The 12,573-nt window shown below is 38.6% G+C and overlaps 1 protein-coding gene across 1 annotated transcript in view; it reads right to left on the bottom strand.

Annotated features, from left to right (window-relative positions):
- The window catches only part of BMX (BMX non-receptor tyrosine kinase), a gene marked incomplete at its 3' end in the record, with an annotated part of 41,059 nt that overhangs the window by 22,541 nt on the left and 5,945 nt on the right, over window positions 1-12,573 (bottom strand). Inside the window, exons 4-7 of the mRNA XM_080719366.1 lie at window positions 10,110-10,229; window positions 8,285-8,349; window positions 3,139-3,314; window positions 177-248 (exon numbers count right to left, since the gene is read on the bottom strand). Of these exons, the coding sequence (XP_080575492.1) occupies window positions 177-248; window positions 3,139-3,314; window positions 8,285-8,349; window positions 10,110-10,229 (433 nt within the window). The remainder of the gene's footprint in view (window positions 1-176; window positions 249-3,138; window positions 3,315-8,284; window positions 8,350-10,109; window positions 10,230-12,573) is intronic.

Below are 12,573 nucleotides of genomic sequence, written 5' to 3'. Positions count from 1 at the left end.
AAACAGAAGCAAATCCTAACTATAAAGTGATATCTGGACACTCATTGTTGGGAGGGGGAAGGGGGAAGCGGGGGAGGGGGGAAGGTACCAAGCACTGTCTGAATGTATGCCATTTTCAATATGATCCACACAAAAATAAAAAATAAAAAATAAAGTGATATCTAAGCTAGATTTACCATGATATCTTTGAGGTGCTGTGAGTCACAATATTTCCTTCCATTTGGTTACTGCATGCAACGTCTTCACCGCTGCAAATAAAAAGGTATGTTTCATAAATTTAAAATGTTTGTCTCCTTTTAAATGTTAAATGACAAAGCTAACTTTGTTTGGACATGTCTCAGCTTTATTTGACAGGAACACTCATACATTTGACTTAATTTGGAAAGATAAGCTAGCGAGTTACGTTCACATTTTGGGTGTTTAGTGGACTTCCATAAAAAGCAGCAGTTAATATTGCTCAACTAAAGAGAATGGCTAATAATGGCTTATAATAACTCCCACCACCAATAGAAACCTGGATTAATAAATCCTCTTGTCTGGGTTTGTTCTGACTTTCTTAGAAACGTGCAAGTATTCTTTCACGTGCATATTTTCAACTATGATCTTTTCCTTTTTGTCGTTGTGATTATAGTGAAAAGTCTTGGAAATACCGAACTTTTAAACTCCATGTGGATGCAGATGGATAAACAGAATTCCCATCTATTTTTTGTTTTTTGGCACCATCATGTTATCTTTTTCATTTTGGCTGTTAAGAGCATGAGGAAGTGCCTACCTCCCAAAGGCTAAAAGCTGTTTTATCTGGAATGCAGGACCTATTTCCTGTTTGCCTTCCTAGCCCAGGCTCTTTTGCAAAACCACAGTTCTCTGGCAAGGAAATGCTTTTCTGGCTCCATCTCAAGGAATGCCTAGCGAAAGCCCTTAAACCCAAGAATGTCCTCCCTCCCACTTTCCCAAAAAACCTTGCCCACCAGGATAACCTTTCACCCTTATCTTTTCATGAGAAAAACTCTTCTTTAAGAAAGCTAAATGCACCGAGTGCTATGCATCTGTGTGTTTCTATCACACTAAACATCAATACGATGTATGGTTATAGTATGCCAATAAAAGTATATTTAAAAAGAAAAAGGCTAAGCAATTTATTTATCTTTTTTCTTTTTAAGTTTGGGAAGAATGGCCGTCAGTAGTGAGCCACTTAGGTTTACCCACATAATGGAATATTTTATAGATATTAAAAATAATCAGGCACAACAATGTGAATGTACTTAACACTTTATTTTTTTATTTTTTTATTTTTTATTTTTGGTGGTACTGGGGTTCCTGGAAGCCCTTCTACCTTCTGGCTACACTCCCAGACCTATTTTTACATTTTTATTTGGAAACAGGGTCTAAGCCAGCGCGCGTGGCTGGCTTCGAACCTGCGCGATCCTCCTGTCTCCGCCTCCCAAGTGCGGGGATTACAAGCGTGTGCCACCACGCCTGGCTACTTAACACTTTAAAATGTACTTAACACTTTAAAAGGACTAAGATTATAAATTTGATGCTTTATACATTTTATAGCAATTAAAATGTAAAAATCAGGTCTTTCCCTTAGCAACTTAGTGAGACTCTGCTACACAATAAGAAAACAGAAAATCGCTAGTACTCCAAAATTAAATAAATGAGATATCTCCTAACGTGTTCATATGAGAAAAATGCTAAAGGTGTTAAGTAAAAAGAACAGGGTGTAAAGAAAAAAAGACTGCAATGAATGTCTGCTTTTGTAAACATATGTAAATATACATATAATATAGTTATATAATGTAAAATATTATATATAAATATATAGCACATCCATGGGAAGCATTTTAAAGATGTGTGTATTCAATATTCTGCAATATTTGAATACTTTAATGAGATTATGGATTATTTTACTGCGCAGAAAAAATAAAGATTAAAAAGCAACTCAGCCCAACCGTGGTGGTACATGCCTATAAATTTGGGAGGCTGAGAAAAGAAGACCTCAAGGCCAGCCTCCGTATTTTATCAGACACTATTTCAATTGTTTAAAAAAGGCCAAGTGTGTAGCTTGGAGGTAGAATGCACCTGGGTTCAATTTTCAGTACTTAAAATAAAAAGAAAGAAAACTAAGGATATGTTGAAAACTCATTAATCAAGATAAATAGTTACTTAATAAAATATTCTTAAAAATAAAAAACATGCAAAAATTCTTGATGAACTTTTGAAGAAAGATATAATTTGGCCACCCATGAATTGCTAGCTCTCCAACAACCCCATGTGAATCAACAGTTCCTCCTACTTTTTGAAAAACTTGTCAGTTGTTTTCACTACACACATTCCTCAACGAATTACTGGGCTTTTTGTCAGGAAAGAGACAGCACAAAGTTATAATAATATCAGATTCACTTTTAACCAACATTCATTCTCCATGGATCTGGGTTTATTGATCATCTTCTAAAAGAATGCTGGGCCACAAGGAGAGATATGTAACATTTCCCCTCAGGTACTAGGGAGAGATGAACACACTTGGATTTTAGCTCCACTTTGGAATGAAAGGGGCCACAGATTGTAATATTTAAAGAAAACATCCAGGAAGAGTACACTTACATTCTTTCAAGTTCCATTTGACCCTGTGGCTGTATCATCGGGACAGTGAGGCATTTGCTTTAGGTAAAAAACAATGAGGGTGGAAAGAAAAAAGGAATAAGAGGGCAGGGAGAAAACAAAAGAGATACATGATGAGTCAGAGGGATGCTCTGCATTCACTATGGGGCAAGACAGACATGGATACCCTGTAGGGACGTCCACAACTGCGTGAGAAGATGGAAGAGAGTGGATATGTATTCAAAGTTATGTATTCAGGAATGTGCAGTTATATGGGGGAAGTGGGTGCAGGCCATTTAGATACTACCATACCACTTACGTCATCGGGAACATCTAAATGGCAAGTCTACAATGCTCAGCCCCAGAAGGGACATGTGCTTCTCCAGTTTCATAGCTCAAGTTCTGATCCTTTTCTGCCAGAGCAGCACTACCTCAGCTATGGTCTTTATCATCAGCTTTGATGCTGAAGTCCAAGGCAGTAGGGTGGGGTCTAATCTACAGTCTGGGCAGGCAGCTGGCAAGCTGAGGTAGGCTTACCTTTTCAGTTTCCTTACTTGCCACCAGTCAGGGCAGTCTTCCCTTGGAATATACCGCATATTAACATTTGGCTGGGAACCATAGGTTTTCTTTGAGTTGCTCTCATGTTGAGGTAGAGAGATGCTTGAAGATGGTGCATCCATTCTGAGAACAGGAACTGCTCGAGGAATCTTCAGCTTTGGGGGACAAGAGATTTTGATACATGGTAGTGAGGTGCAGATTCAGGAACTGGGAACTAACAACCAAAGTGTATTAGCTCTTACATTTGGAAAAGAGAAGGAAGGAATGGAGGAAGGGAATAAAAAACTGAAAGGAAGAAAGAAAGAAAGGAAGAAAGGATGGATGGATGAAGCTCAGAGATAGAATTCCCCTGGGTTTAGTTCCCAGTGCCACAATTAAATAAATAAATAAATAAATAAATAAATAAGACAAGATGGTCAGGTATTAGGGAGATGTAAGGATAGAAGCAGAGGTCAGAGAGCAAAGAAGCTGGTACCTTTCCTACTCTGAAAATGGAGGAAGGAACCAGGAACCAAACACTATAAATAGCCATCAGAAGCTCGTAAAAACAAGAAAATAGATCTTCCTCTAAAACCTCTGAGAGCACACAGCTGTGCAGCCCCATTTTAGATATGTGACCTTCAGAACTCTATAAGAGAATAAATCTGTGTCACCTTCAAACCACTAAATTTGGAGTGATTTGCAAGAGCAGCAGTGAGGACATAATACAGGGGTCTACTCATACAATGGAATTCTATAAACATTAATGTAAACTACAACCACACACTAAAAAAATTGTGAATGTCATAAATTGAACAAAAGAAACAGTAAATGACTATATACTTTATGATTCTATTTATACAAAGATCAAAATCTAAGATGCTATAGGTCAGGCTGGCGATTACTCTTGGCGAGATGACTGAAAGGGAACATGAGGATAGCCCTGGGGATCTGTGATGGTCTTTCCTCAGTCTGACCATGTACTTTTTAAAGTACTTTTAAAAGTACTTCTTATACTTCATTAAAATCTCATTGTCAATACTGCGCGTGGTAGCGCATGCTTGTAATCCCAATATTTGGGAGGCTGAGACTGGAGGATCGCGGTTCGCGGACAGCCTCAGCTAATTAGTGAGGCCCTCGTCAACTCAGTGAGACCTGGTTTCAAAATAAAGAATAAAAAAATAGGGCAGGGGGTGTAGCTCGGAGGTCGAATGCCCCTGGGTTCTAATCCCAGACCCGCCAAAAAAAATCTCATTGTCAAGCTGGTCGTGGTGGCGCACACTTGTAATCCCCGTGCTTGGGAGGCTGCAACAGGAGGATCACACATGTTTGAAGCCAGCCTCAGCTACTTAGTGAGGCTCTCAGCAACTTAGTAAGACCCTGTTTCCAAATAAAATATAAAAATAGGTCTGGGAGTATAGCCCGGAGGTAGAAAGCCTCTGGGTTCCACCCCTAGTAACACACACTAACACACACACACACACACTCACACACACACACAATCATTGTGAAAGCCGGGCATGGTGGCTCATGGTTATAATCCCAGCATTCAAGAGGCTAAGAGAGGAGGATCATGGCTCATGGACAGCCTCAGCTACTTAGTGAGACCCTCTGCAACTCAGTGAGACCCTGTTTCAAAATAAAGACTAAAAATAGGGCTGGGGGTGTTGCTTGGAGGTAGAATGCCACTGGGTTAAATTTCCAGTACTGCAAAAAAAAATCCATTGTGAGCCACGTATGGTGGTGTATACTTGTAATCCCAGTACTTGGGAGGCTGAGATAGGAGGATCACAGGTATACAGTCAGACTCAGATACTAGGTGAGAGGCTCTCTGCAATTTAGTGAAACCCTGTTTCAAAATAAAAAATAGAATAGGGTTTGGGGTATAGCCTGTAGGTAGAATGCCCCTGGGTTCAATCCTCAGTACTGCAAAAAAAATCATTGTGTAGCCAGGTGTGGTGGCACACAGCTGTAATCCTAATACTTGGAAGGCTAAGAGAAAAGGATCACAGCCTTGGCAATTTAATGAGACTCGGTTTCAAAATAAAATTGAAGCAAGGCATGGTGGCACGCACCTGTAATCCCAGTACTTGGAAGTCTGATGCACGAGGTTCACAGGTTTAAGGGCCAGCCTGAGCAAATTAGCATGACCTTCAACAGCTTAGTGAGACCCTGTTACAAAATAAAAAATAAAATAGGGCTCAGGGTGTAGCTCAATGGTATAACACCCCTGGGTTCAAGTCCCAGTACCATACACACAAAAAGTGCATTGTGTGTGTGGGGTGTGTGTGTGTGTGTGTGTGTGTGAGAGAGAGAGAGAGAGAGAGAGAGAGAGAGAGAGAGAGAGAGAGAGAGAGAGAGAGAGGCGCGCAAGCGTTCTACATTTATATTTTTACTCTGGGATACCATTTATTTGGAGTTAAGCTTTGCCATTTTGGAAATTTTCGGTACACAGATTACTATTATTCACAAGCTGAGAGATGGGTTCACTCTAAAGATAAATGCATTGGAAAGTTCCATAAGTGGAAATCTAAATAGAATGTCTAGCAAGCTGATTTTTATTTGTACTATTCAGAAAATGTGTCCTGTATTGAATGCTCCAGTAAGAACAAAACAAAGGAAAGCATGCTTTGCACAATGTCCTGTCTGATCCCTGGTTCATTTGGGCAGCATTTAATCAAAATAGGCTTAGGAACACTTAGCCATGTATGTGCCTGACTGATCATTTTCAACACATTTCCCACAGAATTCCCTGGCAGAGATGAGATGCAATGGTTTTGCACTCGTAATTTATTTTCTCTACTCATAGATTGTTAAACAAAAATTTCTTCAGGAATTCACATTTCTTAAGTGTAGAATTGGTGACTTTTCCTAAATGTATCAAGTTGTATAACCAACATCACAATTCCATTTTAACCTGTTCCTGCACCCCAATAAAATCTTTTGTGCCCATTTTCAGCCAATCTCTTTTCCCACTTTGGCCCCACTAATTGACCATCTGTCTCTGTAGATTTGTGTTTTCTAGACATTGCTGTTAGGGCCATATATATGTATTTCTATGATGCTTGGGACCCAACACGGGGTCTGCTAAGTGCCCCATCACTGAGCTATAGCCCCAGCCTACGGGTTGTGATTTTTAAGCTTCAGTACTAAAGCAAATATCCACACCCAAACAGCAATGTCGCTGATAGCAAAGTAAAACCTCCAAAAAAAACCTTGTTTCATAGGGTTGCTATTACAAACTCCTACATATTTGGTGAGGTAAAATAACAAATTAGTCATTCATAGTTTTGGAAGCCAAAGTTCAGCATGGCTATGGTCCTTCTAAAGGCTCTAAGGGAAAATATCCTCTTGCCTTTTTCAGGTTCTGGTGATTCCTGATGTTCTTTGGTTTATGGTAGTATAACTACAACATCTGGCTAGGTCTTCACATGCTCTGTGTCTCTTACAGGGACACAAGTTTGGATTTACATCCCACTCTCTTTCTCTATAACCTCAACTTGATCTTCCTTTGTGGTACTGTGGATTGAACCCAGGGGTATTTTACCTCTGAGTGACCCTCTCCTAGCACTTTTTTTTTTGGTGGTACTGGGTTCCTGGAAGCCCTTCTACCTCCGGACTACACTCCCAGACCTATTTTTACATTTTAATTTGGAAACAGGGTCTCCTAAGCCAGTTCGCACTGCTGGCTTCGAACCTGCGTGATCCTCCTGTCTCTGCCTCCCAAGCGCGGGGATTACAAGCGTGTGCCACCACGCCCGGCTCTCCTAGCACTTTTTAAAAACATTTTTATTGGTGCATTATATTCATACATCATATTGGGGTAAAAAACTTGTGTGTACATACATATACACATCACCGATTTAGCCCCTACCCAATTCCCACCCCATTCCCTCCCCATCCCTCCTTCCCTTGCTTGGCTTAGTGGTTGACTTCGATTTGTTTAAGTACATTGTGTGTTTTAGAGAGTTTTCTTCTTCCCCCCTCCCATCCCCTCAGTTGATGGGATTGCAAATTAGTGCAACCACTTTGGAAAACAGTATGGAGAATCCTCAGAAGCATGGGAACAAATCTACCATTTGATCCAGCAATACCACTTCTGGGTATCTACTCAAAAGATAGGAAACCAAACTACCAAACTAATGCATGTGTATCTATGTTCATAGCTGCACAATTCACCATAGCCAAACTATGGAACCAGCCAAGATGTCCATCAACAGATGAATGGATTACAAAAACTGTGGGATATGTACACAATGGAATTTTACTCAGCCATTAAAAAAACTCAATTACATCATTTTCAGGGAAATGGATGGAACTGGAGGACATTATGCTGTGAGATTAGTCAGTCACAAAAAAATAAGAAATCAGATGCTGTCCCTAGTATGTGAAAGCTAAGGAAAAATGGGTCATAGGAGGAACTCTAGATGAAAAACGAAATCCTATAGAGGAGCAAACAAGACATCCTAGCACTTTTAATTTTGAAACAGGACCTCCCTAAATTGCTGAGACTGGCTTCAAATCTGGCATCTTCCTGCTTCAGCCTCTCAAGTACTAGGATTACAGGTGTGCACCACCACATTTGGCTATTACCTTGATCTTTAATTAATTACAGTGTGCAAAGAGCTTCTGCAAAGAGCTTGTTTTCAAATAAGGTTACATCCCGAGGTTCTGAATGAATGTGAAATTTGGGGGAGACCATTTAACCTACTACAGTAAGGAATTATTTTTGTCCTTCATATTGGTTCACAAACATTATATGGTATTTACTTAGCAAGAAATAAGTGTAGGTGAATGTGTGTAGCTGAAAATAAGTACCTAAGATACTGTAGGCCTGATGAATGGTAGAAAGTTCCTTCTACTTTCAGGTGAGTTTCCTGAGCTAGAAATACCTAGTACCAAAAAATGAGTTTACTGATCAGAAAAAGACCACAAGCAGTAAATACAAAATATGAGATGAAATGTTACAATATTTGTGTTTGATTCCAATTCTGATGCTACCTGTAGCTAAGAGTGATAGCTCATAATTTTTTCTCTTTATTGAACAGTTTACATGAACTCCACATTTTCTAGTCTTGACTCTGGCAACTCTGGGTTTATTTCATATATCCTGACTACGAAAAACATTTTAAAATTATTGACTCACCAGTCGGTCTGGGAAAATGGGAGCTCTGTATTTCTCTTCACTTGTAGCCACGTGCAGATCAGCATCTGAAAAGGAAAACCAAGTAATATCAGCAGGAATTTTAAATACAGTAAAGGAACAAACAAAACACCCACTTGCTGTTAGGAATTCAAAGGATGAACCAGATTATATGAGCAATACTCCAGATTAAGTGAATTTAGTGATTCTGTAGCTTTTCTGTATAGTGCCCAACTCAAACACTACTCCCCACCATCAGTTATTGATATCCTGGTAAATCTGGATTGAAAATTCAAGTTCCTCTGATTCCTATAACTATTCGCTTATATCTCATTTCTACAGATCTCTAATCTCATTTGGTAGCACATATGACCCTAGAGGTCAGTATCTATGTTTGACTTCTTTTTGATCGGTGTGCACAATATACTTTAATTGTGATCGAAGATCAGTAAATGGCTGATGAATACATCAACAAACCTGTTGTATGCTTTTTTATATTCTTACGATAATTGCTGATTTCTCTTTCTACTCTCACATGGAAATAGATGAGCAAGCTTTATGAAGTCACTGTATATTTCGTCAGTAGGATGACTATATGATTTATTTCCTAAACTGAAATACTTTTGACAGTGAAAAGGTATAATTTTAATGGTTATGCCAGAAGCCAGGCCTGGAATGAGAATGTCCCAAACAACCTATAGTGTGTGGTCCAGCTACTGGTAGGCCATGTGTCCTGTAATAAAAAAAAGATGGACCAGAGCATCTTGGAAACAGAAAGGAACAAAGTTATCCAACTGCTTCCTTTATAGTCCCTGAGTCCAAGGGCTGTGCAGGAGTTTAGCAAAAGTCAAAAGAGTAAATTATTATTGGGCAGCTAGATGGTATCATAGTTGCTCATGAGTTATAAAACCTCTATGTTCTAGAGTTGTCCTTGGAGCCTGACAGAGAATCTATAGCACCTAGAATACATGGAGAGGGCCATGAAGACATAGCCTAGGAAATTCTTCCCATGGTAGTGCTCTCTCTGGCCTTTTTCCTGCTCTTTCTCAGGGAATTCACAAGATCAGAGCTATAATCTGGCTTGAACACAGCGCTCCTTGCGAGGGAATGATTAATACCATAAACAGACATTACTTCTCGGACTTACACAGCGAGGAGAAGAGCCACATAGAGTTAATATATCCCCAGACCTTTCTGTTTTTAATTTTGAAACAGGGTCTTGCTAGGTTGCTGAGGATGCTAAGTTGCTGAAGCTGTCCTCAAACCTGCAATCCTCCTGTCTCAGCCTCCCAAGAACTGGGGTGACAGGTATGTGCCACCACACCCAGCTTAATATATCTTTTAAAATGTGGCCATCATCACTTTGGCATATATAGGGATTAAGAGTACTACTTAAATTTTATCTTCAGTTATATATTTGAAAAGAATGTTGGCCTTTTCGTTGTTGTTTATGAGTAAAAAGAAAGAGCTGATATTCTTATTAAGTGAAAAGTCCATCTATTTTCATGCTAATATATTCACCATGTCCTATCTCCTTGGAGTTTATCTTAAATTAGGAAGGATTATGGGAGGAAATAATAGCTCATTGCTTGATTAATGATTTCAGTTCTTATTCCTCACTAATACTGTTCTTAATGAGCATGACTGAGTTGACCCTAGAATTTGATTTCATTTGAAAAATGAAAAAAAAAATCCAAGGTTGGATTTTCATGAGGCCAACTACTTGGATACATTTTGTCTCCTGGGAAGCTGTTCTGGCATCTGGAAGTTTGGACCAAATGGGGCCCCGCCCACCAGGGATCCAGCCCCACAAGGGATCACACATTACATGCTTCCCAGAGGGTACATCCTGGAGCTGCTTTGCAACTCTGCTGGCAGCACAGGAACTTCCCATCCACGAAGAATCCACTGTGGTACTTGATGAGCAGGTAGGGATTGCCTCTTATCTCTGAGGAGCAGGACGGAAGAAAATCGAACATGAGCAGGCTTTGCTCCAAGGCAAGAAAAATGGTCAGCAAGCACTATCATCACAGAACAATACCAAGGTAAAAGTCAATGGTTGCTGAAGAATATAAATCTTCCACTCAAAGTTAATAAGCCAAAAAGAAGAGAGAGAGAGAGAGAGAGAGAGAGAGAGAGAGAGAGAGAGAGAGAAGTCTATGTGTATAGTAATAACAATATCATATAATATCATTCTTAAATTAAAAAGAAAACTAGTAAAAATACATATTTCAATCAGCTTGCTGTTAGGAACTTAAAAATACATCGTAGGTATAGTGGATAGGTGACTGTACTCAGCGTTCTCTTTTGGCAGAAGGAAGCTGGATGGTAGAACTAGATCTTAGCAAAACGGAAATAAGTTTGAAAAGCGCATATTTCCTTCATTTTATTTATTTTTTGGTATTGGAGATTAAACCCAGGGTGTTCTACCTCAGAGTTATACACCCAACCCATTTTATTATTTTATTTTAAATTTGAAATAGGATCTTGCGAAGTTGCCCATGTTGGACTCAACCCTGTGATCTTCCCTTCTCAGTCTCCCAAATACTGGGATTGCACGCATGTGCCACAGTGCAACGGTGCCCAGTTCTCCATTTTTTACTTTGAAAAATTTCAAATGTGCAGAAAAGTTGCAAGAAGGGTACAATAAACATTCATATGCCCATTAGATTTACTAATTGTTAATTGTAATGTCTTGCTTTTTTCTTTCTCTCTATACATATCATTGTCTTTGATATTTTATCATTATTATATTTTGCTTACTAATTTGAAAGTGAATAGTAGACAGTATGACTAATGTCATTCACAAACACTTCAATATGTAACTTCTATTAATAAGGACATTCTCGTATATAGACATAATGCAATCAATGAATTCAGGAAATCTAGTGCTGATACAATATTACTAATTAATACACATTTCATGTTCAAAATTTTTCTAAAAATGTCCTTTATAATCCTTTATTATAACTAATGTTTTTCTGATCAGTTACTGGTTTTTATCTAATTACCTACATTTTCTGATCCAATCCATAATCACATGTGACACTTAGGTTACTAATTGCCTCTAGAACAGCTTCTTATCCTTTGTCTTTTATGATTTTGACATGTTTATACTAAGGAATGAATGGTTAATGGGGTTGCTTTTCCTGGACTAGGTACATATTTAAAAGAACCATAGAAGTAGGGCAGTGTTCGATTGAGGAAATGAAATTCAAATCTTAGAGGGTAATAGTGTATCTGTAACAAATGAGCCTCTTGAAATGCAACTGAGAGATCTACAAAGTCTTAAGAGAAATTAGTTCAAGACGCATCTCTAGGTGGAGAGGGCTGGTTCTATGTATGATTTCAACTCTTTCCCTTTTTATTTTATGTTCAAGTTGAGGATTTCTTTAGATCTCAGCAGAGTTCTACTCCTTTTTTAGAACCTCCACTCAACAATGTGTATGGAGATAACAAAAATTTCACTGGATCACTGAGAAAACATAAGATAATAATGTGTGTAAATGTTTGTCCCAAAATAGGTGTTCAGTAAACAGTGGGCTTTAGTCATTTTATTCTTTTAATCTAATTCATTTCAGCTTAGCTGAAAATGCCAACATAAAAAAATCTGTACCACTGAGAACTAAAGGTAAATTATTACAGAAATCACAAAGAGCAAAAGCAATAAATATTACAAAACACAAGTTTCTGATCTTGATACCAAATGATTATTGGCATTTTTTGGGTACCTTACTTGCCTTCCTGGTCTAAACTCCTGGTATTCACCTGTCAAGATTCCTAATATTTCCTACTATGTGGATTTATGTTCTCAGTAATTTTTTATCCAACCAGTTCCGAAAGTTCACTTTGCAATATTCCCACCACCTAACAGTAATAAGAGGAACTCATATATTAATGTATATATGATTTTATGTATTTTCCTTCACATATATCATCCATTTTAATTTATTCAACAACAACAACAACAACCCTGGAGTAGTGTTAGTTCTGTAATGCTTCTCATAGCAAGTTAGGTAAACTGAGGTAGTAGAACTTGCCCACAGTCATAAGGCTATGAATTAGCAGATCTGAGATTGAGCAGTTGGGTATTTTTTCACTACATTTGGATGCACAAATGTCACTTCTCTGCTAAATCCCTCTTGGTTTTAGTTTTTTAGAAGGAAGAACACACTTATCAATACCTGGGTAACTGAATTCAGAATTGTGGTAGCTGATGAACCTTAAGTCACCACGGAATCAGTCCAAAACTTTCAAGTGTTACTATCTGGAAACTCTGTACCTTCCTTTGT

The sequence above is a fragment of the Muscardinus avellanarius genome, assembly GCF_963383645.1.
Source record: "Muscardinus avellanarius genome assembly, chromosome: X".
In the NCBI taxonomy this organism is placed as follows: Eukaryota; Metazoa; Chordata; class Mammalia; order Rodentia; family Gliridae; genus Muscardinus; species Muscardinus avellanarius.
The sequence above is the reverse complement of the archived record's forward strand: the minus strand, read 5'-3'. Positions and strand labels throughout refer to the sequence as shown.